This window comes from Taurulus bubalis (genome assembly GCF_910589615.1).
Source record: "Taurulus bubalis genome assembly, chromosome: 19".
Classification (NCBI taxonomy): domain Eukaryota; kingdom Metazoa; phylum Chordata; class Actinopteri; order Perciformes; family Cottidae; genus Taurulus; species Taurulus bubalis.
Genome location: NC_136607.1, coordinates 6,367,574 through 6,393,566, shown reverse-complemented (window position 1 = coordinate 6,393,566; position 25,993 = coordinate 6,367,574). Strand labels below are relative to the sequence as shown.

At 40.4% G+C, this 25,993-nt stretch overlaps 1 protein-coding gene across 1 annotated transcript in view; it reads left to right on the top strand.

Moving 5' to 3' along the window:
• Positions 1 to 25,993, top strand: part of LOC306751740 (matrix metalloproteinase-17-like) — a gene marked incomplete at both ends in the record, with an annotated part of 57,323 nt that overhangs the window by 13,933 nt on the left and 17,397 nt on the right. Inside the window, 3 exons of the mRNA XM_079235368.1 lie at positions 8,126 to 8,258; positions 8,408 to 8,543; positions 20,842 to 21,128. Coding sequence (XP_079091494.1) covers positions 8,126 to 8,258; positions 8,408 to 8,543; positions 20,842 to 21,128 — 556 coding nt within the window. The remainder of the gene's footprint in view (positions 1 to 8,125; positions 8,259 to 8,407; positions 8,544 to 20,841; positions 21,129 to 25,993) is intronic.

Here is a 25,993-nt window from a genome sequence, read left to right as displayed (position 1 = left end):
CCAGAGCTCATCAATCAAACACAGACACGCTGCTCCCGTTGAAAAGGAACATTTTGGATACTTCCCCGAAGACCTTTTATTCCTCCTTTCTAATGACAAAAACCATTAACAATACCTTTTTTTTCTTCCTTTTTTTTAACGTTGACATTTAAAATGTCTTTCTATTAACAAAACACCTAGAAGTAACATTTTATTAAATCACCAAACTCTGCATTGTACCTCCCTCAAGCCCAAACACCCACACGCTGCCTCGCCGTCTCACCCGTCCCGTTTCAAACGCTCCACTGATGTATCTGCACTTCATCAACGCTCCACATTAATCAATGTCTCACACACATGAAACCTGGCTTTCTAGCTCAAATCTATTTTGTCCTTGGCTGGCAATATCAGCCGTGTTGCAGAACAGCGGTGAGCAGTTCGCTCACTTAGTTTGCTGTGTCCACAGACACAAATCACTGTTGAGGAACAAGCCATTTAAAATAGCATTTCATTCTGGGAAAGTCTGGGTATTTGTCTTTGTCGAACAGGATAACCAGCTGTACACATATTATAAGTACACCATACCATACTATAAATACCATCAACTATTAGGCCCTGCTTTTCTTTATTGCTGTCGTCTTTGAGTCTGAATGTTTTTATTTTTTTATGAATGTTCTACTCCAGACCATACTGTATTAAAGGCTTACCGTGAGCAGGGCTCAGGATTAGAGATAAATTATCCTTCACATCCAGATACTGCAGCACAGACTGGGAGTATGTCAAACCCCATAATAAAGACTCAACGCCTCAATTCTGTGTGTATTTGTGAGAAAGGGAAAACAGAATATGGATGCAGCATGTGTTAATGTCCCGCTGCGAATTATTGTTTTAGTGTGGATATAAATAAAAGATTTGAGTATATGTTTGTGTTATGTTTTTGCATGAGCTCCTGGGTCAGTACATGAGTATGTATGCATAATTGTGTTAATGAGTTGCATGTTGTAGAAGAAGGTACTATATTCTAGGGAAGTGAAATATGGGATCTACCATCTCCACACATTTGCAAAATCCTGAAGTATCATATATACGGTACAGGATTTCTCTCCATATATTATTTCAAGGTAATTTATTTTCAGAAATCCTCGGAAGAGAGTTGGTGTGTCACATGTATATAACCTAATATCAAAGTATGTATAATATTGTGTTTTGTATTCTCCAAGAAGCCCACAAATTGAACAACAACACAACATTTTCTTCATATTAACATTGTCCTCAGTTTTTATATTTTGGAGAAATAGTACACAGAAAATATATCATTTGAGAATTGTGGTTTTTGTTTTTGCATTACACTTTACATTACCACGTAGGTCAATGTGATTAACAAACTGCCGTGTCCGACCTCTAAGTCCCAGAATATAACAGTGCATGCAGCTCAGGACGGTTCTTTCTGCACAATAATGGTGGAAAATCATTTTCAAGTGTTCTCTTGGATCCCAAATGTGAGTTAAAATAAATTGTTTCCAAACAGCAGTGTGCAGAACTGTATTAATTCATTAATTCAGTTTTATGGTTCAACTTCTGCGGGTCCTATGATTCAAGAATTATGCTTATGGGAACACCGCAGTGTAGTTAAGTCATACTGTTGCTATTAAACTTATTACGCTGTATTTGTGTGCATCCTTGTTAACATAGTCAGTTTATAGCCAGACATTTCTATTCATTTTTTCCATTAAATGATTATCATCTCCTCCATTTGACTCCTCACTCCTCACTCTTAACCATCCCCGGCTGGTATATATGAATTTTATAAATAAAGGGAGAATGGTAGAGAAATTTCAAAATACTAAGTACCTTTTAGTATTTAATTCAAAGAGGAGTTTACAAAAGTAGGACTATTATAAGGACTATTTATTAAATGAATAACCAGGAAGCATACTATGTATGTAATTGAGATAAGAAATAAGTTATATCTGGATTTAAGATGAGACTTTATTGCCCTGCCCTTTTGCATATCTACATATTTATGCTGCATTGAAGCAATTGTCACCCTTAGAGGGAAAAGGGAGGGATTGAGTCCTGTCTTTATGCATCTTCTGTTTGTTTACGTCTCGTGCAGTTTGTTTACTTAAAGTTTAGGAACCAGTCCAACTTTTAGGTCAAGAGTCATGGGCCTGTATTGGCTTAAAACCATCCATCCATTATCAGACACTTATCCGGGGTCGGGTCGCAGTGGCAGCAGGCCGACCCAGGCGTCCCTCTCACCCGCAACATTTTCTGCTTAAAACCATATTTTAATCAAAGATACCTTGTGGAGTTTCTGACCTGTGCTATGGACCTGTTTCTTGTGTGTTTGTGCGTGCACATGAGGTTTCACGCACACACGCGGATTACTCGATACACATTCCCGCCAACGGTTTCATCGTACTCCACCTACAGGTGCCGGTAACGCACCAAGAAACTGCTATACACATGGATGTAAACTATGCAGGCTTAAACTTTAAAGAAAAGTGTCTTATTTGGAAGAAAAATACATTGCGCACATTTTAAGACCACAGGGATACACACAATTTGTTTTGGTGAGAGACGCTGAATATAAATAGAAACTGTGTTTGTTTACAGGAAGACTTGACAGGGCATCTTTGAAAAGTGTATAAAATGAGGGTCTGTCTGGAGTGGCAAGGTTTTTTTTTAAAGATTCCCTGGTGTTTAAAGTGGCATCCAGGTAATTTGAGTTTGTGATTTTGTGATACAGTGTATTTCCTCGAAATGCAACGAACAGTCCGTTGCATTTCGAGGAAATACACTGTGGCTAATCCAGGGAAGTAAATAGCTGACATCAAAGTATCACATTAATTCTATAATCCTCTGAACCCAAAATCCAATCCGATCCACTCCTGGGCCATTCTCACAAGTGTCTTGCAAGCATTGATACCAAATGGCAGCAAAAACACACTTCCCAAGTAATTGCTTGCAAATTGTAATACATGCGTGAGTCTGACAGAGCTCTCCAATGCGCATACATGGCTTGCGTGTTTGTTTTTGTGAATCGTGTCTGAACTGACAGGAGAGGACGTGATCTTGTGTTGCAAACTTGGTGAACCTCTGCTTGCTGATTTCCAACATTGCTAAGACAGTTATCACAGAGGAGAAGGCGTCCTCCATATGAGCAGTAAAACCTCTGCCAGCTGACAGGTTTGTTTTGTCTGACGGTATATATCATCACATCAGCCAGCCAAGGGACTCGGGGTGAGTGGAACATGGGAAACGTAGGCGCACACATTGATCAACAGATTTGATAGAAAGGATGCCATGAGACCAAGAGCTTAATCTGCCGGGGTTACATGCGGAGGAAAATTGACTGCTGTTGCAGTTGGTGGTACATCAACAGACGAGTTTGATTCAGGACGCTGTCTAATTGTACCACAGTAAAGTGCCCCCACCAAGTATACACAAGTGATGAATGTCAGCTGATTGACAGTGATGAAAAGTGCCGCTGAGATTGATGAAATGCAGCACATTTACAGCACAGCTACCGGTATTCAAATGAAAAGAGGAAAGAAAACAAGGGTCTGTCGTTTTGCAGAGCACTGGCGGGACTCTGCAGCACTAATGGCATTTTTCTCAAACATGACTGTGAAAGAGTTGATGAAAGAATAATCTGGAAAAAAGATGATTGGGCGATGTGGGAGACTTTGGATTTGAAGTTTTTTTCTTCCTGTGGCATTAGATATTAATGACTCGGCATAAATCATCTGGGGGAAGAAGAAGAAATATGACTCAAAAACCCAGCTGATGTCATCATCTTTGGTTTGATCTGATTGGATTGAGTGCAGCATTTGAAGTAATGCATTGTTCCTCCATACGCATACAATTGGCTGTTCATGTGGGACCCAGTTGCTGATAGTAAGAAGTCAGGGTCTTAACATGATGCATTCCTGAATGTTCCCTGTATTTGTGCCATATTTGCCAAGTTAACCGGCTGCTGGAGGTAGCTTCATATTTGCTGATATGATACATATATTCTCCTTTTTCTCTTGGCAAGAAAAACACATTTTCAAAAATATTTACCCAAAAAGTATTTTTTTACCACCAAACTTTAGTGTTTGAGTTTAGAGCAGCACTTTAATTTCACACAAATCATTCATAGCTTTGACCCAGGACACATCCTGCTGTTCTGTTTTTCTTTTTGATATGTGTAGTGTGCAGAAACACAAATATGGAACAGTGGGCTACTTAAGTTTTGGGTTCAATATTGAATTTGACTCAGCTTGCAAATGAGAGTTGCTTTCACATAACAAAAAAACATTTAAAAAATGTATTTACATTATTGTGTAGATATTGTGCTGAATATTTTTGAGTGAATTCACATTTTAAACTTTTAAAATGTGATATAACTCAGTAACAAAACCGCTTGTGACTTCCTCTAAGCAGCCCTATTTCATTATATATATATATATATATATATATATATATATATATATATATATATATATATATATATATATATATATATATATATATATATATATATGGACATGTTTCCTTCGATATGGCTTCACCACACCACCAGTGAAAGCTGAATGTTAATTTACCAGGACTGTGTAGGTCATTTTATCTGCAAGAAGGCTAAGTGGTAAGAACCCCCCGGGCCTGAGTTGGGACATGGGGTCAAGCCCCCGCGTCAGCAAGAATTTGCCCCGCTGAAGTCATTGGATACCAGCTTCTGTTCTGGTCTGCAGCTGAGCCAGGACTCTGGCTTCAACAGAGAAAGAGAACAGAGAGAAGAATGATACAATTTAGCTTGTTTATTGTCTTTTTCTATGGATTTAATGACAAGTTTCACAAATGATGGGTGATAATACATTAATTTGTATTTTATCTGACCATTTGGTAAACAGAGAGAGGATGCAATGTTGGGTCTATGTGCTCATTAAACCCACACCGTATTGTGGCATGCATTCATTTAGATTGCAATCCATATATTTTCGATTTCAATTTTTTAAATGAATGCCTTTCTCTAATTATCGTTCTTTAGAAATGGATGCCAAATCACTTTTTAATGTAATTCAATCTTTTTGAGATTGTTGATTATACACAAATTCCAGCACTGAAGTGTCCTCTCCTTCACTTGCAGAGCGAGGTCACAAGACAGTTGTAATGTTGCCCATCGTGTCATACGTTGCTCCATTACTGACTCAATTATTTAGATGCAGATTTGAAGTTTAAAAGGAAAGACACGGTTAAATTTCACTCTGCACTTTAATGTGCATTAACCTTTGTCAGCAATAAGGTTTTCTCTGATTAGTTTTCACTTGGGTTGCTTTTCTGCAGCGCGAGTGAAACAACAGCAACAACCAGCCGAGAAGCTTGATGTCATATAAGTGAGACTCAAGAAGCAGAAGACATCACATTTAAAGAGAATGCTTTCTCTCCAGTTGTTTTCTTTGATTGACCTTTAAAGTCTTAATCATTTTTTGACAGGACACTTTTATTTGTCTGCTTGCCTCTATCTTTCTTTCACATACTCTCAGCTTGTTGAATTAATTATCATAAAGAGAGAAACACATACGTTGTTTTTATGTTGCTTGAACAGTAGATGAACTTTACACTCTGCCATTAAAAATGTTTTTATTTTTGTTCTGCTTTTACAACTCTGGCACAAGAAAGTACGAGTCCACACTCTTATTTTATGCAGAACGCAACGCGGCAATCAAAACATTGCTGCAATGGCTGAGTCAAACAAGTTACCACTGCGGCATCAAAGGCTTGAAAATAATGCTTCTCATTTGGGATGCAGTACAGTGATACACATCCGTTTTGCGCATTCAGAGTGTGTATGTACATGTGCATGTGTTTGTACTTGGTGTATCTTAATGAGCGATAAAAGAAATGGCAGCCATCTGAGCTCTTGTTGTTAATCAGAGACTCGCAGAGGATTAATTTGTTGAACAGACCAGATTCTGTGTTTTTCTCCCAACCGCATCATCCTTTCCGAGGATGAAGACCGGAGGAAAAAAAAAAAAAAACATTATTTTTTTAGTTCATTAAATTTGAAGTGCTTGTAAATCGTTTGCGGTCTTACAAACGTAATTGTATCTTTGAGCTGTCGCTGTCTGAAGTGTGCATTTTTGCTGTTTTACTGTAAGTGTGCTGAGGTTTTTTCTCCTTATCCAGGAATCTTTTTGGGTTGTTTCTCTGTTAGAAGACTTCTGAAAGTACACACAGTCTCACCTAAACACAGTGACATATATCATTTAGAAGTGTTCAGTATGTTACTGAACTCGTCGGCAGGTTTTACTGCTTCCTCCCTTCATGAGCTACGATGTCGGGCTTTAAATTAGTTGCTGGCTCCACAAAAAAGTTTGATGTGGTAAGTTTATGAGTGTGAAAACAGGGCATTGCGGTTGTGTAGACAGGGCAGATGTAATCCATCACCAGCGCACCTTGCTTACAGAGAAAAGGAACATAAACCTCTTGTCTGTTTGGGCGTATGCACATTCTCACAATGCGCACAGGCATATGCATATTCTTTGTTTAATTTGCTTTGATTTAAAGAAAATGTCTGGTTTATTAATATTAGTACAACTTGGGTCTCATTCTTTAAAATTTTTGCCAAATTTTTTGATCTGTCACGACAACGTCAATCTCACAAAGAAATTAAAAAAAAACCTATTAGCTTTTTTTAAAAGAACAAAAGGAAATCTATGAGTCAAAAAAATAAGTTTTATGATGGCTCATGGCTATTAGGTAGCTGGCAGCAACCTTCCAGCAACTCTGCACCTGAACTGAACCAACGTCAATGCCAGCGATGAACTCTTGACTGACTTCTACCTTTTGCTTTTAAACAGACACACCAGAGTTTCTCAGTCAGGCTTTAGAAAGTACCAAAGCACTGAAAAAGCTCTTAGTAAAAATAATCAGCAACATCAGAGTAAACACAAATAAAAATAAGGTCTCAATCCTTGTCATAATTTGGTACAATGGACTATATCAAAATCAATTGTCCTAAAAAGTTGGTTGGTTTTTCAGACTTTGTTAAAAGATTCCTAAAAAATCAATTCAGGGAGAACGTTTCACACCAGAGGTAGTGAAGTGCAACAATTTATAAAACAAAAATATGCTGAAAAACGATTCATGAGTTTATTTCAAGCCTACTCGATTACTGTAATGCACTTTTTACTGGCTTCCCCAAAAGAAAACTGAGCGACTCATTCAAAACTCTGCAGCTTGCCTATTAGCCTGAACCAAGAGGAGAGAGCATATTAAACCAGCCAAGGATAAAGAGGCAAATACCAGCTAAATCATTCAGTTAATGGGATTTCACCGGTGTTGTCAATACAGAAAGGATGCCTCGCTATTGCTCTGCGTCACCGTCTTAATGGCTGCCAGATCGTGTGACGGCAGGAGGGGGCTTTGCTTGGGTGGAGGCAGATGAAGGGAAGAGAGAAACAAGACAAAGTAAGGTCTTAGCAGAGGAAAGGCAAGAGAGAGAGAAAGAGAAGAGCAATGTTCAAGTTGCAGCTCAGCTTGGGCTGCTTTGATTGGCAGCAACTTCATTGGTCTCGAATAGATATGGGGTTGCCGTATTGGGCCACGTTCACACATTTGCACAATTTGCATCTTCTCATCGTCTTGAGTTCCACTTGAGTGAACTCTGACGTCAATTAATAGGAAATAATTGTGTACGGCTGGCCCCATTTTGCAGCGCCAACATTCAGCACAAACATCGCCTTATTCGCCTGCATTCGTACATACATGGATTCTATTTTTGCTGGAGAGCAAGCGCTCGAGGTGTCTAAAGAAACGACTAGCAATGGGGGCTTCCTCATGGCCTTGTGGTCTAAAATGCATAACATGTAATTGTAACATATTGCATGTCATCCCTCTTGCTCTATCTTTACTGTCAACAGACGGGTGTACACACACGCACCGTGAAATAACACTTTGGGTACTGTAATTTACCTTGGAAGATGCAAAATGACATCTGGTGCGAATAATAATACTTTAGAACGTGCCAACTCACAATAGACACACATGGTATTCAAAGACATGAACAGGTGTCAGACCCTCTCAGAGGCGTTGGGATACTTGGAGTCCCTGAAATGCCCGTGATGACCCTTGAACTCTGTGTCTGTTTCCCCTCCAGGACTGGCTGAGTAAGTTCGGCTACCTCCCGCCCCCTGACCCAGTGACTGGTCAGCTTCAGACCAAGGAGGCGTTGACGAAGGCCATCAAAGCCATGCAGAAGTACGGAGGCCTGAAGGAGACCGGAGTCTTGGGTATGTGGCCTTGGCTGTGTTTGTTTGTGGGAATCAGGTGGGATGGTTGGTAGGTTCTGCTGGATGGAGGAGAAATATCTAAGAGAAATGAATGATATACTTCAATCTAATTAAGAACACCACCAACTATCGCCGTCTCTTCTCTTTAGACCAAGCCACACTGGGCCTAATGACAACACCCAGATGTTCGTTACCAGATGTCTCTGAGGCCGAGGTGACAGTGGGCCGCAGGAAACGAAGCTTGACTCCTCCGAACAAATGGAACAAGAGACATCTGTCCTGGAGGTAGGAACAATGACATGTATGAAGTCTACTAGACGCCATGTTGATACCGCTACAATACTGTAAGGTACAGATGGGGAAATAAGCTGAATTAAATGTGCAGGAGTTACACTATTTACCCCTTCTATGGTGAAAATACACATGTTCATTATAAACAGAACATTGTCGTATTATGGAGGAGAATCATTCGGTTGAGTTTGTTTAATATGTTGTGAGTTTCAGCATAATTTGTTTATTGCATATCAGATCTGTTTATCTGAGCCTCATGCAGTTCTGTAGATTAGAGGACTCTTCCTCAAGCCGGAAATATTTTGCTCTCCGGATCAATTCTGGCTCAAAGGAAAGGCATTTTGTAAAAGGGTCTAGCAAACTGATTAGAGAGACCTTTAACGGATAACAAACATGTCTGTCTTCTCAGTAAAAGACTCCGATACCATTAACCTTATAAGATATTATGTCGTTTTAAGTGATTGAAAATGTCTACTTGCCAAAAGCCTTCATTATTACAATAAAGTAAAGAAAATTCATGAATAATTTGTATATCCCTTAATTAGATCATTTCTAAATGTATGCTGTTCTACTGCAATTATATTCCACAGAAAATATAACTATCTCTCAAGTCTATCTTAATTACAATGAATTCCTGAGGTGACCCAGAGTCCCTCTGAAAACGTATTAAAACATTTAAAAAAACATAGAAACTTCCCAAAGCACTCCTGCAACATAATCCAACTGTCCTGCTGTTCAGCCCATGATCAGAACCTGCAGAACTGGACCTCTGCTCACTTCAGATAAATGCATCACTACTTCCTCACGTCATTCCCTGCATGCATCTCAAAAGCCCCGCCAGAAGCCATGCATTTAGTAATCTATTGGGAACAAATAGGCTTGTTGGAAATACTCTAAACATGACGTTGGACAGAAGAAAAGTAAGTAATACTGCAGAAGGGGTTCCTGTGGATTGTAACATGTGACTATGTTTCATTGTTGGAATAAATTTCAACTGCCGTGAATCCAAGCTGCGAACAGCTGCCGTCTTCCACAAAGAAACATCATGCAAACCTTTTCCAGCCATCTTTCGAGTCTACAGGTGGTGAGAGAAGAAAGTCAAGTGTATGATTCCCAAAGAGCTGAGGCTCTGTTACAAAGAGTTTTTTTTTTTTTTTAGATCTCCCACGATTGAATAATATGGATTCATGACCACCGTAGCCTGTAGCGTTACACAGCAGAGGGGGAGGCAGTGCCACATGGTTGGTCTGTGGAGATTTACACAAGCTATCAGGGCTGATTTTACAATAAGCTGCTAAAGCTGCTGATTTATGGTGCATAATATGAATATGCGCACCGTTTCATACTTCAGGAGAGCCAACACGCATTCCTAGAATTGACATGCACAAGCACACGGGCGTGTGAGCATTGGCCTCCCTCCTGGTGGGGTTTAACTTTCTCTGTCTTTGTACTGCTGCCAATCATAGACCGTGATCCCGTCTGCTAACTCCACCTTGAAAGTTTTTCCATCAGTCCAGTGAAGCACCTTTGTATTCACAGCACTCATATTTGTAGAACAGTGTGCTGGAACAGTTGTGGACTAAATGCTGCAGCTTCAGATGCAGAGAGATGTCCATATGGTACGGATTTTTAGTAAAGCCCAACAACAAAGCATTCATATTCTGTGTAGATTGGCCGCCACCTTAATTCTCTGGTCGTGCTTTCGGCTTCTGTCTTTTTCAGCTGACATTGTAGCACTTGCATCGTGATTTCCTCGCTGCTCGGTTTGGAAAATTATTTTTATCATCCAATATTTCATGGTATCTTTGCTTTATTAGATTATATGGATGAACAGGGCTGACAGAATTGAGATAATGCTCAAAACATCTAATGAGTCAGATGTAATCTGACAGCCATATTAAATATTAGTATTTCATCCACGAAGAATAATTCGTCAGATTAAAGAAAAGTACACCTATTTATATTGCTGCCACATAAATATTGCATCAGTACGTCATTTTAATTATTTCATTGTACAGCCATGAAGGCAAGGTATATGAATAAAATCAGAAGGTAACATAATGTTCGGATGAAGTTCAAAGCACGTTTGACTTCTTCAGAGCTAGTCATAGTTAAATGTTGTACCTTGGCCATGAGGAATAATGACACTCGTTATTCTGAGAGGAGGGGAAGAAATGTAAGTGTCTAAAACGTTAAATTTCATCGTTAAAAAAAGGTGTGGAGCTAACATTAGCCGAGTATCATTAACTACCTTAGCACGTCTGAACAACACAAGCTACTAAATATTATTTTGCCTATTTAACAGTGCATAAATACCTATTCCTTAATTTCATTGTCTTCTGTCGATTGGTAGGTGATGTGGTGGTTCACTTTTACACTGTGGTCTGTCGGCTTTAGCTATCTTTATCTGTCTTTATCTTTTTAACCTATTTTTGATGCTGAATCAGTTTGACATCCTGGATATATTCTTAAAACGCATATTACAGACTCGTCTGTCTTCTTTTCTCTGAAATTGAATTTTCACTTTTACAAAAATGAAATGATATTCATTCAGGGAGGGCAGTTAGTGACAGTGTGGGCTCCATGGTAGCTCTGACAGCTTGACAGATTAGCAGCAGGGGGTCAAGGCATAACGAAGGATCAATTTCTGTAGTCCCCAAAGTCTGAGAAGCTGACACAAAATACAATTGATTGTAATAGATTGGTTTCGACAGTACTTTTTATGCAGGACTACACGTCCCAGATCTCAAATTAGTCTAGTAGGATTTAATTTATTGGAGTTTTATAACTGTATTAATAAGTGGTAGTCTAGTCACTGAATGGAATATAAAGTCAACATTAATTAGAGTCATCGTATGGTAATTGTCATGTTAACAACATTATCAGTGATTTATGTTGTTGACATTAAGATTGCAATCTTTGCAAGAGTTACTTAGTTAAGTCACTCATCAGTCCTCCTGTCATTCAGCACTGCATGGGTCTTTTGAGTCTGTGCTCATGCCACAGTGAGCTGGGTGAAATATGGTTTCTTAAAAAAAAAAATAAAGAGTAGTGGCGAGCAGTGGGCAACAGCAGAGTAATTATGCTTGCGTCCCCATGCTCTGATTAAAAAATAAATATATAGCGCTGCAAGAAAGAGCAAAGTGCAATTATGTGCAGGTGTTGGCATGCAAAGTATTTTACTGCTCCTTTGTTCTATTCAGACATTTAAATACTCGGAATAGAACTATGGCTTTTATTTGGGTATTCACAGAAACCAAGGCTTTCGGTTCCTTCAGCATTTAAAATGTGACGGATCTCGCAAAGGTCTGCACAGTTATGTATGTATTGTTTAATTATGTTATTATATTAATTTACAGTTAGAAACAAAGACTTGCCCGATTCCTGATTTAGCTCACCTCGGCACAGTTGACAATGTCTGTCTCCGCTGGCACTTCACACTCTCCTCTGCTTATTCACACACATCAGTCACATCATTGTGTTTGGAAAATGTGCAGAGTAGGAGGTGGTGAGTGTTATTTCATAGAGGGGAGAAAGAATAAAAGATAAGGTGGTAGGCTGAGTAGCCATTGATTTTAAGGACTGGGATTCAAGTAATGTGTTTTTACGCAATAGAAATATAAGTAAGTAAATTATTTTTGTGATGATGTCTGCAAGTCTTTGTGCCAGGGCTGAGCCCTTAATCCCCAATTTAACTGCTTAACTCTTTTTCTCTTCCTCTTACACTCACGCCCATACAGCACACTGCACTCAGCCAAGTATGTTACAGCCCAGTTGTGTAGGAGTCCACTGTTAGCTCATTATCTCATATTTTTGGACCATTATCACAGCCGACAGCCTGGCCGTCATTAGCAGCCCAACTGATAACTCAAACGGATAGGTGTGTAGCGAGCTGAGGGAAGAGATTGGTTCGAGGATAACGAAGAGGAAAGAATATTAAACAAGCAGCGAACGTGGAGAGAAGATCGCAACTTTTCATCTGTTTAGTGCGATGCAGTGGGTGGGTTTTACTGACTAAAGGCTGGATTGAAAAATTACCAACTCTCATCAGTCTCTTTAGACTTGTCATCTTTCTAATGAAGCCAATGAAGTCAATGGAGTGAGCACAAGAATGAGCGATGTAGGAAGATAAACTCACACTTAATTACAATGAAAATCCATCATAGATGTAAAGTCAAAGGGGGATGATCCTCTTAACATTTTGTGACGTTTATATCATTATTGTTTTAGCACAACCTAAAGCTGGTGTAGCCTCGTGCTCTGAAGCCAGTGAGAATTATTTAAAAACAGTAAAGACATATTCAAAGTCCAAGGCAGTCGCTAATGAAACAATTTAGTACAGCCATGGTCATAACTCAGCAGTAGGGGTCCATCAATGTACTAATTATAGCCATAGCTCACAGTTGTTAGTGAGAGTTAAGAAATGCCACAGCTGTATCCAATGGCACCGGTATGGTATAGTCGTAAAAGTAGCTCTGGGATTATAATAATACAATGCTGCTAGCAGTAATGGCCACGCATACCACAGCGTGACAGACATTTTTTTCATTATCTTGTTCCTTTGGCACCTATGAAATACTTTGAATATGTCTTGTTAATTATTTAACCAAGTAATTCACTGGCATATACAGTTTCAGTGCAATATTCAAGTTGAATGTGTGAGATTTTATACAATAGTGCGCCCAAAGGGCTAAATATGTGACATTTTTCATATCCACACTGTGACTAATAAGGAGTAAGATATGAATATATGCCTGAGTTACTGGTCTGATTAATGGTCTGATTGCACTCTAAAGCCATGCTAGCAGCTCTGTGAGGCTCTGTGAGGCTATACTAGCTAACGTCAACGTGCTATCATGCTCAAAATTACAACGACAACATGCTAACTTTTAGTATGTTACGCATCTTAGCATAACACTTAAGCACACTAACGTTTGTGAATTAGCACGGAACACAAAGTACAGTTGAAGATAATAGGAAAGGTATTTGGTCATAAAGTAAACTATTGGGCACCATGAACTATTGGAACCATGAATACCGCAAAGACATTTAAGATATTTCATTGTAGTCCAAAGTGGTGGTATGGCTTTGCCTAAAATACTTCCATTAGCTGGGACTAACTAATATTATTAATGAGAAATCATAAACACATTTAATCTATATATCATCATTGTTGTAACTTTACTGAATGAAACAATGAAGCACATTTGAACTGTTCAGTGCATTTTCTGTGTGATGATACCCACCCCCAAATGAATTTATTCTGGAAGATATTTTGACTTATCTCAGACGTCTTTCATTTTAATGGCAATATTTTCAATATGTTTATTCTGCTCATGGACAGCTTTTGGTACAAACATATTTTGAAATACTTAATAGAAAAGTGGAATTATACGGAAAGCAGCAGGTGCGGGAATTGCACAGGAAACGGTTATTGCTGTTATTTATTGCCTCTAATGTTTTGTAGTATTGGCAATTACATTCCCTAAAATGCATCCTTGTTGTCATGCTATTTGAACAAGCAGAGATATGCACATCACTGCTGGACTCTTTTTGAATTAAATATCTTGATTAATAATGTTGAAATCGTCTCAGTCAGGGAAGCTCGTCCCTTGAGTTCGCCTCATATATGTGAGAGCTACCTCCATTATTGGCCAATCACAAATATGTCATTGTGTCTGTATCACAAAGCGGTTCTGCCACACAGAAGACTTTATTGACTTATAGGGTATTGGAATCCTAAATATATATCTCCCTGATGCCATTTGAGACCACCAAACTGTGAAATTGCTTGGTGGAACCTTAGGAATAACTATAACTATTGTTGAGTGTTATCTTATTAAGAGCCCATTATATTTTTCTCCAGAATTCACACCGCCAACTCCGAGGATTCACAGAGAAAGAGGGAGGGAGGACTCATGCAGACCCTTTTAATTTAATGTCTTTCATTTTCAGGCTGAATGACATTGTGTGTGTGCGTGTGTGTGTGTGTGTGTGTGTGTGTGTGTGTGTGTGTGTGTGTGTGTGTGTGTGTGCGTGTGCGTGTGTAAGAGAAGTAAGAGGACCTTTTGATAACACACAGCATGCGTCTTTGTCTCTGTGAGCAAAACATTTTCATGTTTGTGAGTGTGTTTGTGTCGCTACATGTGTGCACCTACAAACGCATATGAGCATGTGAATCACCGTCTGCATATGAGCTTTCAATTTTCATAATCAGCTTATGTCTACGGAGGGTAGCGGAGCACAGGAGGTGAATATTACCCTGTGTGTGTGTGCGGCTGTACGTTTTAGCATCACTTTTGATGTCAGCTCATGTCTCCCGGGAGCAGCAGAGCCACAGGAGGTAAGAGCCTGCAGAGAGGCTGAAGGCGGGGGACAGAAGAGTCTTAGAGTTTTTTCTTCATCTGGTTCTCTCCCTCCATCCATCCCTCTCTTCTTTCCCGTCCGCCTCTCTTTATCTGAATCATCACCCTGCGTGCGGAAAGGCCTGTAGAAAGTACGTGGAAATTAAAAGTCAAACAGGTGAAATATAGAGGATTGTGTGTGCGGGTGTGTGTGCCAGAAACGCCTGTGTCTTCCCGTATCAGCGTAAGCTCTTACATGCACACGCACATTTTTTTCGACACGTAAGCCTTCTCATTTGTCAAATGACGGTGGAAATCATGCCGTGGAATTCAATAGGTCGAGAAAGTGAAGTCCGCACCTTAATCAGCTTTCTGTCCGTCCAACTAATTTCAAAGACTGTTAAATTACTTTTTCCTAATCTGTGGCGGAGGAAGCTGGATGGGTTGCAGACCTGTTCCAGAAACATCGTGACGATGAGTGAAATTGCATTTCGAGCAAAAATCTGTAACTTTTGTTGCTGTCTTTGTTACCTGAAATGATGTTTTGACCACAGTAAATGTTTCTGTGTGTGTGTGTGTGTGTGTGTGTGTGTGTGTGTGTGTGTGTGTGTGTGTGTGTGTGTGTGTGTGTGTGTGTGTGTGTGTGTAAGGCTGTTTGGAATCAAAAAAACTTGGAAAACATGTCAGTCAGCAAACTGTACTGCTGAGTTCATGGTAAATAAAAAACCTGCCGATCGACATTTCTCAATCGTAGAGTATGGAAAGCGCCTACAGCCGTGGTGATTGTGCAGGGTTGTTTGTTTCATAGACATATTAATGCAAGGTTGTAATTTCCTAGCCCAGTATCCCATGAAATTGCAGATTGGGATGGTGGATGGGCATATATGCACATATGCAATTAAAGTTAGGTTTTTCATAACCAAGATCTTCCTCTAACCGTAGCCAACGTTTTTTAGTTGCCAAACCCTACTCTTACCTCACCACAGTTTACTTTTCCACAACCACAATCTTTCTCTGACCGTAACCATGTGGCAACTGCCATTCACAGATATTGAAAGTATGTATTTTTAAAACTGTTGGTTTTGCAGACTCCTCCATTATTGATGTTCTTGTTTGCCCACGGGGTAAAGTTTTCAATAGGTACCCATAGCACCCCTGTTATACTTTCAATGACTCACTAGAATATTTCTAAATGGTGTCCTTTCACTGCTCAGTCATTATTATTCGTTTGAAAGAAGTACTCTCAACAACAAAGCAGCAGCAAGTGCTTTGGGACTGTTTCACCTCTCAGGCTACACTCAGGCTTCCCTCTCACTCAGGGCTTAACAGCAAATACCATGTGCAATGGTGTTGGTAAAAAATAATTCCCCTTTTTAATTTACAGTTGGCAATGTGTATTATAATATTGTGATAACAAAATACACTAAAATTGGACCTCAGAAAAAGCTAAGGCCGTAAAGGATATTCGGTTTTAAATATATTTAGAATGCATTATTTGTCAATGTCAGGTCTCAGTGAAGGTGAATATAATCTTCAGTAGGATGAAGCCATATACAGTACAGAAATGAATAGGGTATTCCTCATTCATGTTTTACTAACACCCTTTGTCATGTCAGCCATGATGATATGTTTCTCATTATATGTAATTTGCTACTGTAAGTCGACAACCAACTATGGAGGAAAAAGCTTCCATAAAGTTTCATTCTTTTAAACCACAGATTTGAAGGCCACTTATCCGACTTATGCCCATCTATAGCTGCTGCCCTCTCTCTCTCTCTCTCTCTCTCTCTCTCTCTCTCTCTCTCTCTCTCTCTCTCGCTCTCTCTCTCACACACACACACACACACTGCCTTACATGTCTTTAACACTTGTAAAGAGCTTTTGTAATGAGGTAAAAAAGAAAATAGTCAGAGATGGAAATGTGTGTGTGATCACTGATCCTTCTGAGTGTAGTAGCCTGGAGAAACGCTGAAACTTAAGGAACTCGGCATACTCGTAAAGAACAAACTCTGATTCAGACTAAAGTTAGAAGTGTGGAAGATGAAGCTATGGGGAGATGTCAGACATATTTCTGCCAAAGGAGAGTCTTTGTGTCTTCTTTTTAGTCCCTCTTTTACTCACTCTGCCTCATACTATGGCAGGTCTCTCTTTCCCTTTTCTTCCTCATTGTCTTCATTTCCCTGCATCTTCCTGTTCATTCTCTCCTTTTGTTTCTCCGCAAATTAGACATGTATAGTGTGTTCTTCTGCAATATAATAGTAAGTGTCACCAAGTTAAATTAATAAAATATGATCTTAAAATGGTTTAATGCTCACCAAGGTCTCCCATGCACACGGGCATTTAGAAGCACTTACAAACGTTTCTGTCACACACACATTGACGTACTCTCAGCCATTCAGCCTCCACTTGAATTACTGCCTATGCGTAAGCGGATTGTTTTTGGAGTGTAAGCATTTACTTTCAAACGCCTGTGATGAACTGTCAGGGTATGAAGACTTTTGGGTTCTTAGATATAGTCAATAACGAATGCAATGAGTCTGAAACACAAAGTGTGAAATGCTTGAAATGGCGAGTAGACATTAATGTGTTTCTTCCCATAATGTATTGGATGCATCTTTGTTTAATCTTTTTTTTAAGAATGCCTAGAACAAAGAGTTCAGCATGAATCAGTTAAGATAAAGAATCCAGAAAGATAAATGAGTCATTGAAAGCATCATTATGAACCGCTGTTGTGTACCTACACCATGACCAGAGATTCGATGCTGCTAAATGAGCTAAAGAAAACTGTGGAGAGAAGCTGGAATCTGAGGAATGATTCACCAGTCCTCAGAAATGCAAGTCCTTAATCATGAAGGATGCGGGCACAAATGATTTGTTCAACAGGAACTGAGCTTTCAAGATGCCAGCTTAAATAAAAGAAGGAATGTGAATGACAGAGGGCTTTTCATGAAACGAGAGTGTTTGTAGTGACAGAACTTCAGTCTCTGAAATCTATTTATCACCCACATATGTACTATGATTGGCACAGTCTTGAGTCTGAGAAGTTCAATGGCGGGTGCAGCTTGATTTTTTTTTGTGGCGTTATTGTCGTCGAGTGGGATTTTTATATTCTCTGTATAGGGGAGAGGTAGGCCGGCGTTACATTTGTTACACCGTGATTTTTTTGTTTAAGTTTAAAACCATAAAGATATCTGCTTAGGAAACATTCCTTGAGTGGCAGAAATACATCAGTAGAGCAAGCAGTGTGTCTGTTTACAGTCCAACAAACAAACAAACTCACATTGTTTTAATTAAGAAGTCAATGATTAGCCTTTTTCCATTTGGCATAATGGAAAAAGCAACCACTGATCTGATTTGGTTCTGCACAGTGTGAGTAGTTTCCCACACAACAGCAGGGCGCAGTGTTACCTGCCATCTACCGTTCTACATTGTGTTGGTGCGAGTTGCCTACTTTTTGCTTTTTCTCCATTATAATGGGACTATTTGGCACTCTAAGCGCCAACAAATTATATTTGAAAAAGTCAACATCAATGTCTCTTTCCAGAAGTCATGAGGACGTTAATCAAGATAATCCACGGACCAGAACTGTGAGCAGTTCCATGTAGGAACTATGTTATTTCGACCGAACTACATCCGCCAACCGAATTACCGTCTAGAAGGAAGCGTGGTATCTACGCTGGATACTGCTAGCTCACCTAGCGCCACTGAGCTAGCAACAGAAGGCAGATATCTCCAAAACTAGGCAACTCACACTAAAACAATTTAGATTGATAAATAGCACGACAGGTAAGAGGGAACAAATGTAAGTTTGATTTGGGGGGGAAACGTTTCTTTAAGGATTAAAATGACTGATTCTCTCAAACTTTTTCCATCATGCATTCAGTGGGAAAAACTTTCATGAAATCTTAATATCCTTGCTAACACAGAGCACTCGTTTTTGTTCCTTATTGACTGCACTGGTTCTCTCCCAGTCTGAGAACCAGTGGACTCAGTTGACAGTTCAGAGATACAATCCAATAGTGTGTAATATAGAAATATTCTGATCTCATTAGTACCAGTTGATCATGTTCAGATACTTTTAAGATTACATTGGTTATTTTCGAAATAACCAATGTGTGCTCGAGGAAAAAAAAACATGTTTTTAATGAATGGATTAAAGTTTAAAGCCAACATATAATCAGTGTATCCCTTGAATGAAAGACAATTAATTCATAAGCCGGTTTATCCAGAGGTACTGGACAGGGACAGCTCAGCTGCAGTGCACTCACCCACAGAGTTTACGTTCCTTGTTGCTAACTGCACATATCTGTATTCCCCATTTCACCTACATTTAGCATTTTCTTACCTCTCGTATGCAAATTGCAGCCTAAGTGAGAAATGTGGGTGGTTTGACAGAAGGACATTTTTATTTTGGTGCAGCTACATGCAGGAATTAATGTTCTCCCGAGGTTTCCTTTCACCAATTTGTTGTCCATTTTATTTCAGTCTTGTCAGTATATTTTCGTTTCACACTTTCAGAGACGAATATCTTCTGTTTACGCTCGTGGAGTTCAGTCGATATGTGTGGGACATCTTGCCTTAAAGTCTTAAACTATGTCTCAGGTCTGTCTGTGACAATCAATACGTGAATCAATATCCACTGTTTTGGGGCGGGATATTGAGAGACGGTTTTTGCCTCATTTGATCCAGGACACGACATTGGAAGAGAGGTCAAGATTTTTGATCAAATCAAGCTGTCCAAACGTTGCTGTCCAAATGAAATGTGCTACCCGAATAACATTGAACACCTACGATACGTTAAACATATTTTCTATACTATAAAGTTTCTTCTGTGTTTTGCAACAATCAGTGATGCAAATGTTTCAATGTTGTGACTCTCTTGTTAGATTTAGATTTTCAAATAAAATAAAGCCCCATCAATACAGAACTGTTTTTATTCTAAAATAGAGGCAATGTGAGACGGCACTCTCTCAAGGCCAAGCGCCTTGATTAAATGTCCAACAGCAGCCTGCAGTGGCCAAATCACTTCTTGTAGTTACACAGAGGGCTTTTGTGGGGAGAAAAAAAGTTAAGGGCAGATGAGTAGGAAGAGAAAAAGACTGACTGGAGCAGAGCGAAGAAAGAGAATGATGGAGAAGGAAAAGTGGTAAACAAACTTCTGGATGATTTTCTGTTTATTCCTATCCTGTTTCTACTGACACTGACACAACAAACAAATAGCTTGAGAGATGCTAAGTGTGATCATAGGGAGAAAATCAAATAAGGAAGAAAAAAAAAATCTAACCGCAATCTATTCCGATGCACATTGTATTCCCTATTTATTATCAGTGTGTGTGAGCAGCGGGGGCAGCGAACCATGAAATGCAAAAAACAATAGAATCACTATATGCAAACATCATTTTTTGTTTCTGTGCAGGTCTGGCTCAGTGGCAAACATTGCATAGTTGACCTTTTTGCGTTTCTTAAATTCAGATCTCTCTCTCCATCCTGCCAGTCTCTACTGCTGCAACCTGCTTCCTTTTTCCACTTCTTTCTTTTTCCTGTGCTCGGCTCCCTCTTTCCCACACATTTTCCTTTCGTGTCCCTTCACTATTCATCAGTGATGTGTCACCCTTACAGTTGACATCCTATTCTCCTCTCTCCTACCATGGATTTTACTTCCCTTACCCTTTCCTCCTTCATTTTTCTTTTTCTTCCCCTCTTGTTTCTTATCCGTCATCACCTTTTCTCCTCTCACTTTGTCCAGCTCGCTCCTCTTGTCTCCACTTTTACTTTGTTCTTCTGTCAAGTCTCCCGTCCTCTTCCGTCATCAGCCACTTCTTCTCTTCTCTCCTTTCTTGTCATCTCAACTCCCCTGTGTCCCTCCTCCTCCTCCTCCTCCTCCTCACCCCATCTTGTCTCTTCTTCTCTGATGTAACATGCTCGGTCTCCCCCCTCTCTTCTCTCAGGGTGAGGACCTTCCCTAAGGATTCGGCCTCACTGGGCAGGGACACCGTCCGAGCCCTGATGTACTACGCCCTGAAGGTCTGGAGCGACATCGCACCGCTAAACTTCCATGAAGTGGCCGGCAGCGATGCAGACATTCAGATTGACTTCACGAAGGCCGACCACGACGACGGATATCCCTTTGACGGGCCCGGGGGGACGGTGGCGCACGCATTCTTCCCCGGAGAGAGGTTCACAGCTGGGGATACGCACTTTGATGATGACGAGGCCTGGACCTTCAGATCTCCAGGTGAGGAACGCTGAGGTCTGCTATTGTCCCCCAGTGTCTATATGTTGTGTAACATCCATTTGATGCCAGCAGCACAGATACAATGGACTCGGTTATATGGAAGAGAGTTGGTGTTTTATGACTTAATGCATATGAGTTTAGTACCGGGAATATTTCAAAGTTTTTTACTTTTTCAACTGTTCAATCCATCACGGCTATTTGAACAATTTCTCTATTACTTTGAAGCTTCTCAATAGGATATTCAGAGCAGTAAACAACTGTGTGTGTGTGTGTGTGTGTGTGTGTGTGTGTGTGTGTGTGTGTGTGTGTGTGTGTGTGTGTGTGTGTGTGTGTGTGTGTGTGCTTTGATTACTTAGATAGCTGTGTACATGTTAGTTCATGTGAATCTTTATTTACTGTCCCGCTCTGCACTGCGTTCATCACGGTTACCACTGATTACTCTGAATGTCGTATTTTAAACCTTTTAAGCTAACTGCTTCAAACATGTATTCATTACTTGTAGCTAAAGTTCAACTAATTTGCTCGCTTGCCAACTAGTTTTCATTCACAATTGAAAGCATTCACACCAGTTTGAAATCCAATTTGTCTGTTTGTTTTCCCTCTTTAACCCAAATCATTATGTTGAGCTTTCTACGTACCCTCTGGCAACTGCATCCCAAGGCTTTCATTTCACTGATGCTTTAATTCATTGTCAATATAGCTTATTAAGCAGAGCCAGGATAATTATTATCTGTTGTATTGTGTTATTATTAGGTCTGTTTCTACTCATCGACACACTGGCTTTGTTTGGCCCATTCCCGTGAAACATATCCATGCAGTGTTTTTGCTCTGAGCTGTGTGCGGGCTAATAGATTGCTTTATGCAGCGTTATCCTGAATGATCTGGCCAAATTACTTTCATCAAACAGTTTTGAAAGAGCGTGATTACCCGCTGAGCGAGATCGGCGAGGACAGAAATGAGGACAGAATGACAGCGGCTCTAAATGGTATTCAATCAGCTCTGCCAATCAAAAATAGACAAGCTTATATTAGAAATATCCATTAGTCCTTGACAGCTCTGGAAAACACAACACAGGGCTTTGGTGTTTTGGCTTGAGAAAGCTACCTCCATGCATTCACTCTTTCATACGTTCACTCACTCACTGTCCAAGATCTGTCTTCCCATCCACCAGCGTCCTCTTTGCACCTCTGCAGAAATGTGTGTGTGTGTGTGTGTGTGTGTGTGTGTGTGTGTTCACTGGTGCAAATTAAATTATTGGTGGCACAGCGGGACCATTTGACCGAATCGTCACATTCTCTAAACTCTGGCAGTCTTGTCACTTCATCATCATTTCTCCTCACTGTCCTTTGCTCTTTTTTCTTTCATTTTCTTTTGTAAGGAGGGAGGGAGTTGGAAAGCAGGAAAGGGCAGGGGAGCAGTATAAGTCCACTCATCCGGATGAAATGAGCGGCCGGAGTGATCTAGTCGCGCTGACTGCATCGTCAGGCAGAGGCTGTCTCGGTGCGGTCACACGAATGACAACATGAATCATTAACTCTACTTTTCTCTGACTTGCTTTCTTTAGTCTCCCTTTCATCTGGATGACTGGATTTAAAATGTCCTTCCTCTCTCCTGTGCTCAGTACCTCCATCCATTCCTTCTTTTTGAAAGACGGATGGACAGCAGAGGAGAGAGGTAGAGATGATGTGAGAACATATTTGTGGGAAAAGTCCAAGAATGCAGTCGAAGTGAAGTTGGATGATGCTATTGTACTTTACTAACTCCTTTCAATTGTTATTAAATTGCGATGCAACAAAGGCCCCAAAGTAATGTTAGGACACTGTCAAGAAGATTATAGACACATGCCAATGTGTTTTGTTTGTACTCTTGATACCAGGACACAAACAAAGTGTTCTATCAAGCTGCGTTCTAGGCTGGATGATAAAGCAAAGGGTTGCTAGACGAGTGTCCTGAGGGTGCTATTCTGACTCAGTTAATTTAGCACCAATGGATATTAGCATACGGTTTATGTAATTTTAAAGCGACACACATAGGCGGATACGCTAAACAAATGAGCAAAAGGGTTGTTAGAATTCTAGTCTACAGTGAAGCCCCACAAACATGTTTATTATCACCTGTGACTTATAGGCGACCAGCTGCAGGTAAGAGGCGGCAGCGCGGGGTTCAGTCTCTCCTCAAAGACATACGACAGTGCTGCACTCGGTACACATAAAGCTTGTGAGTAGTTGATGGTGGTATTTTGCCTTTGTTTCTATAGAATTGCAAACAGTGCCTACGCAGGGGAAGAGTAATTGTTACCGCCAAGCTTTATATATATACCATCATCTGCTGAAAAGTCCCTACAGCCAAGAAATAAAAGGGTGCCAAAAGTTTGTGATGTGTTGGCCACCATTACTCCTCCTCTGTTTCCTAGTGAAGCCTCTTCAACCTTCCAGTCGAAGCAGAATTGGGCAACTTGGCAGCTTATGCCTATTTCTTAATACACCTCTTTCTCACCTCACCTTTAGACATCCCAAAGAGAGTAATTCCTGGATGAAAGATGAAAACATGACAAAACACGGCATGAATACCTCTTCCGAAGCTGGAACTAAAAAAACGGAGCGAAATTTGTAAGCAAGCAGTAACTTCTGAAGCAGCTGCACTTACAGTATGAGGGATTTTACCACACAGACGCGATGGCAGTGGGCTTATACACTCACTGGATGACTTTCAGTGTTATGTGTGCGTTATCTGGTGAGAAACAGAGCTCAGGAACAGTTCATGCACCGGTGCTTTATTGCTGCATTCTGGAAAAAGAACCATTGGAACAGTCTTGTAATTGCGGTATTTGGATGTTTGTAGAATATTTTTTTTTTGGCTAGTTGTACGTTGTGTTTTTGGCCGATGATATCCCACTTCACTTGGTCCTTTAGTGTGCAGACAGTTAGTCGCTCGTCACGGACAATTAGCAGGACGTTCAACAATGAGCTGATATTGTGTGAGACCAGAGGTTCAGTCGCTTGTCTCATACCGCGGATCTGAAGGATGAATTCAAAGTATGTTTTTCCTAGCTGAATTTGAAGTGTTGAAATGAATGCATGCCTGGTTTAATGTCACTGAGTCACTTCACTCTAACATAGCTGAGCCAAAAGGAATTGTGGATTAAAGGAGGGGACTTGGGATCAAGCTAGATGTTCATGGAATGACTTTGTTTTCTTTATTAGTAACAACAAACATTGTGTGAATTTCAAACCTTTATCGCAAAGATTTGGAGTCTGAAATCGGTTTATCAATGTGTTTAATATATTAACCAAATTCCAATTTAACCTGCTTTTATACACGGTTTTGTTATTGTCCAGAAGAAAGATCTGTAGAAAGATCCCCGGTCCTGTGGTGCATTTTGACCTCATGTTTTAGATTAAACCTCAAACGCAGGGTGGAGCCGAGAGGGTGTGTGTGTGTGTGTGTGTGTGTGTGTGTGTGTGTGTGTGTGTGCGTGTGCGTGTGCGTGTGTGTGTGTGTGTCCGTCCCGCCCAGCTGGTGAGTCTTTGATGGGGCCAGGACCTGCTTGGGTCTCCGCTCCTTTGTTTTCTGCTGTCAGGGCTGTGAGCCATATGTTACAGGACAGCAGCTCAATCTGCTCCAATTAGACCTCCCACCGGGCCGCAGCAGTGGCAGGACAAGCAGGGGATGCTGTCGTGCAGACGTGTGTGTGTGTGTGGGTGTGTGTGTGGTTGGAGGGGGAGGAACAGCTGCATAGATGGAGCGTCGGTTAATGGGCGCAGGGCAGTGAGGGAGGGAGCGGTTAAAGGTGGAATCTCGTCTAGTGACTAATTTATTTATCTGCCTTCATCGTGGTGCTTTCCAAAAAACAATACTACAATAAAGTAACAATGTATTTAATGCATTTGTAGTTGAAGAACAATCCAGTAAAATAGCTCAAACGTAACCTAAAACAACAGCAAAGTTATTGCCCTATATATTTATTTTTTTATGTGCACATTTTTAAACATTATTTTGATTTTGCCAACCATAATTCATAGAGGGAGACTGAAGGATGAGGGTGCCCATTGTGTTTGTCGAATAAAAACGCCTTTGATGTTGGAGATTGTTATACCTGGTTGGACGTTGTTATATTTTTATGGATGCTTATTTTTTCCACTGTGATGAATCCCCTCCAAACTCTCCTCAAACGTCTTTAACGAGAGCCACAGGCCTTCTCTCTTCTTCTGTGGTTCTTCTGTGTGTTCAGCTCACCTCTGGATTATGATGCTTTACTAAGCCGGTGGGATTGCCTTCTTCTCTCCCACTCTGAGGCTGCCAGACTGGCGCACTGAGGCGTAGGGGGAAAAAAGTTAATTAAACAACTCTTAATTTCTTCAAGTCACACTCTGGCAGCCTCACCTTGCTGCTATCTCACAACATCCTCCCCCAGCATCGTCAACTTGTCTCTGAGGCAGAGCTGATGTCAGTATCGCTGCTTCTACGTGGGGTTCTGCCTTTAAGGCGGCAAGCGTTTAGTCCAGCTCAGCTCTGCTCACGCAAAGCTATCAGATTCATTAATTGTTGTTCTTAGCAACTTTTTTCAAAAGCACGCTAATCCCTTGAGAAGATGTAAACTCGCTCGGTCAGCCCAGGGGGTAAAAAGTGAACGTCGGTGCCGCAGCAGATTGCAGAGCTATGTAATCGTCTTTAGAAAAATGAACCTTATCAGACAAATCCATAGCTGAGTAATTGCCTTCTCTAATTCCCTACCCCCGCCATCTCCTGGTGCATTGTTCTCTGCGGGACCCTAAATCTAGGTCTGCCAAGGCCATCTCCTAATGTGCCTGATGATGCCGAATAGTGGAATATTAAGCATTACATTTAGCGGACCAGTTCACCCC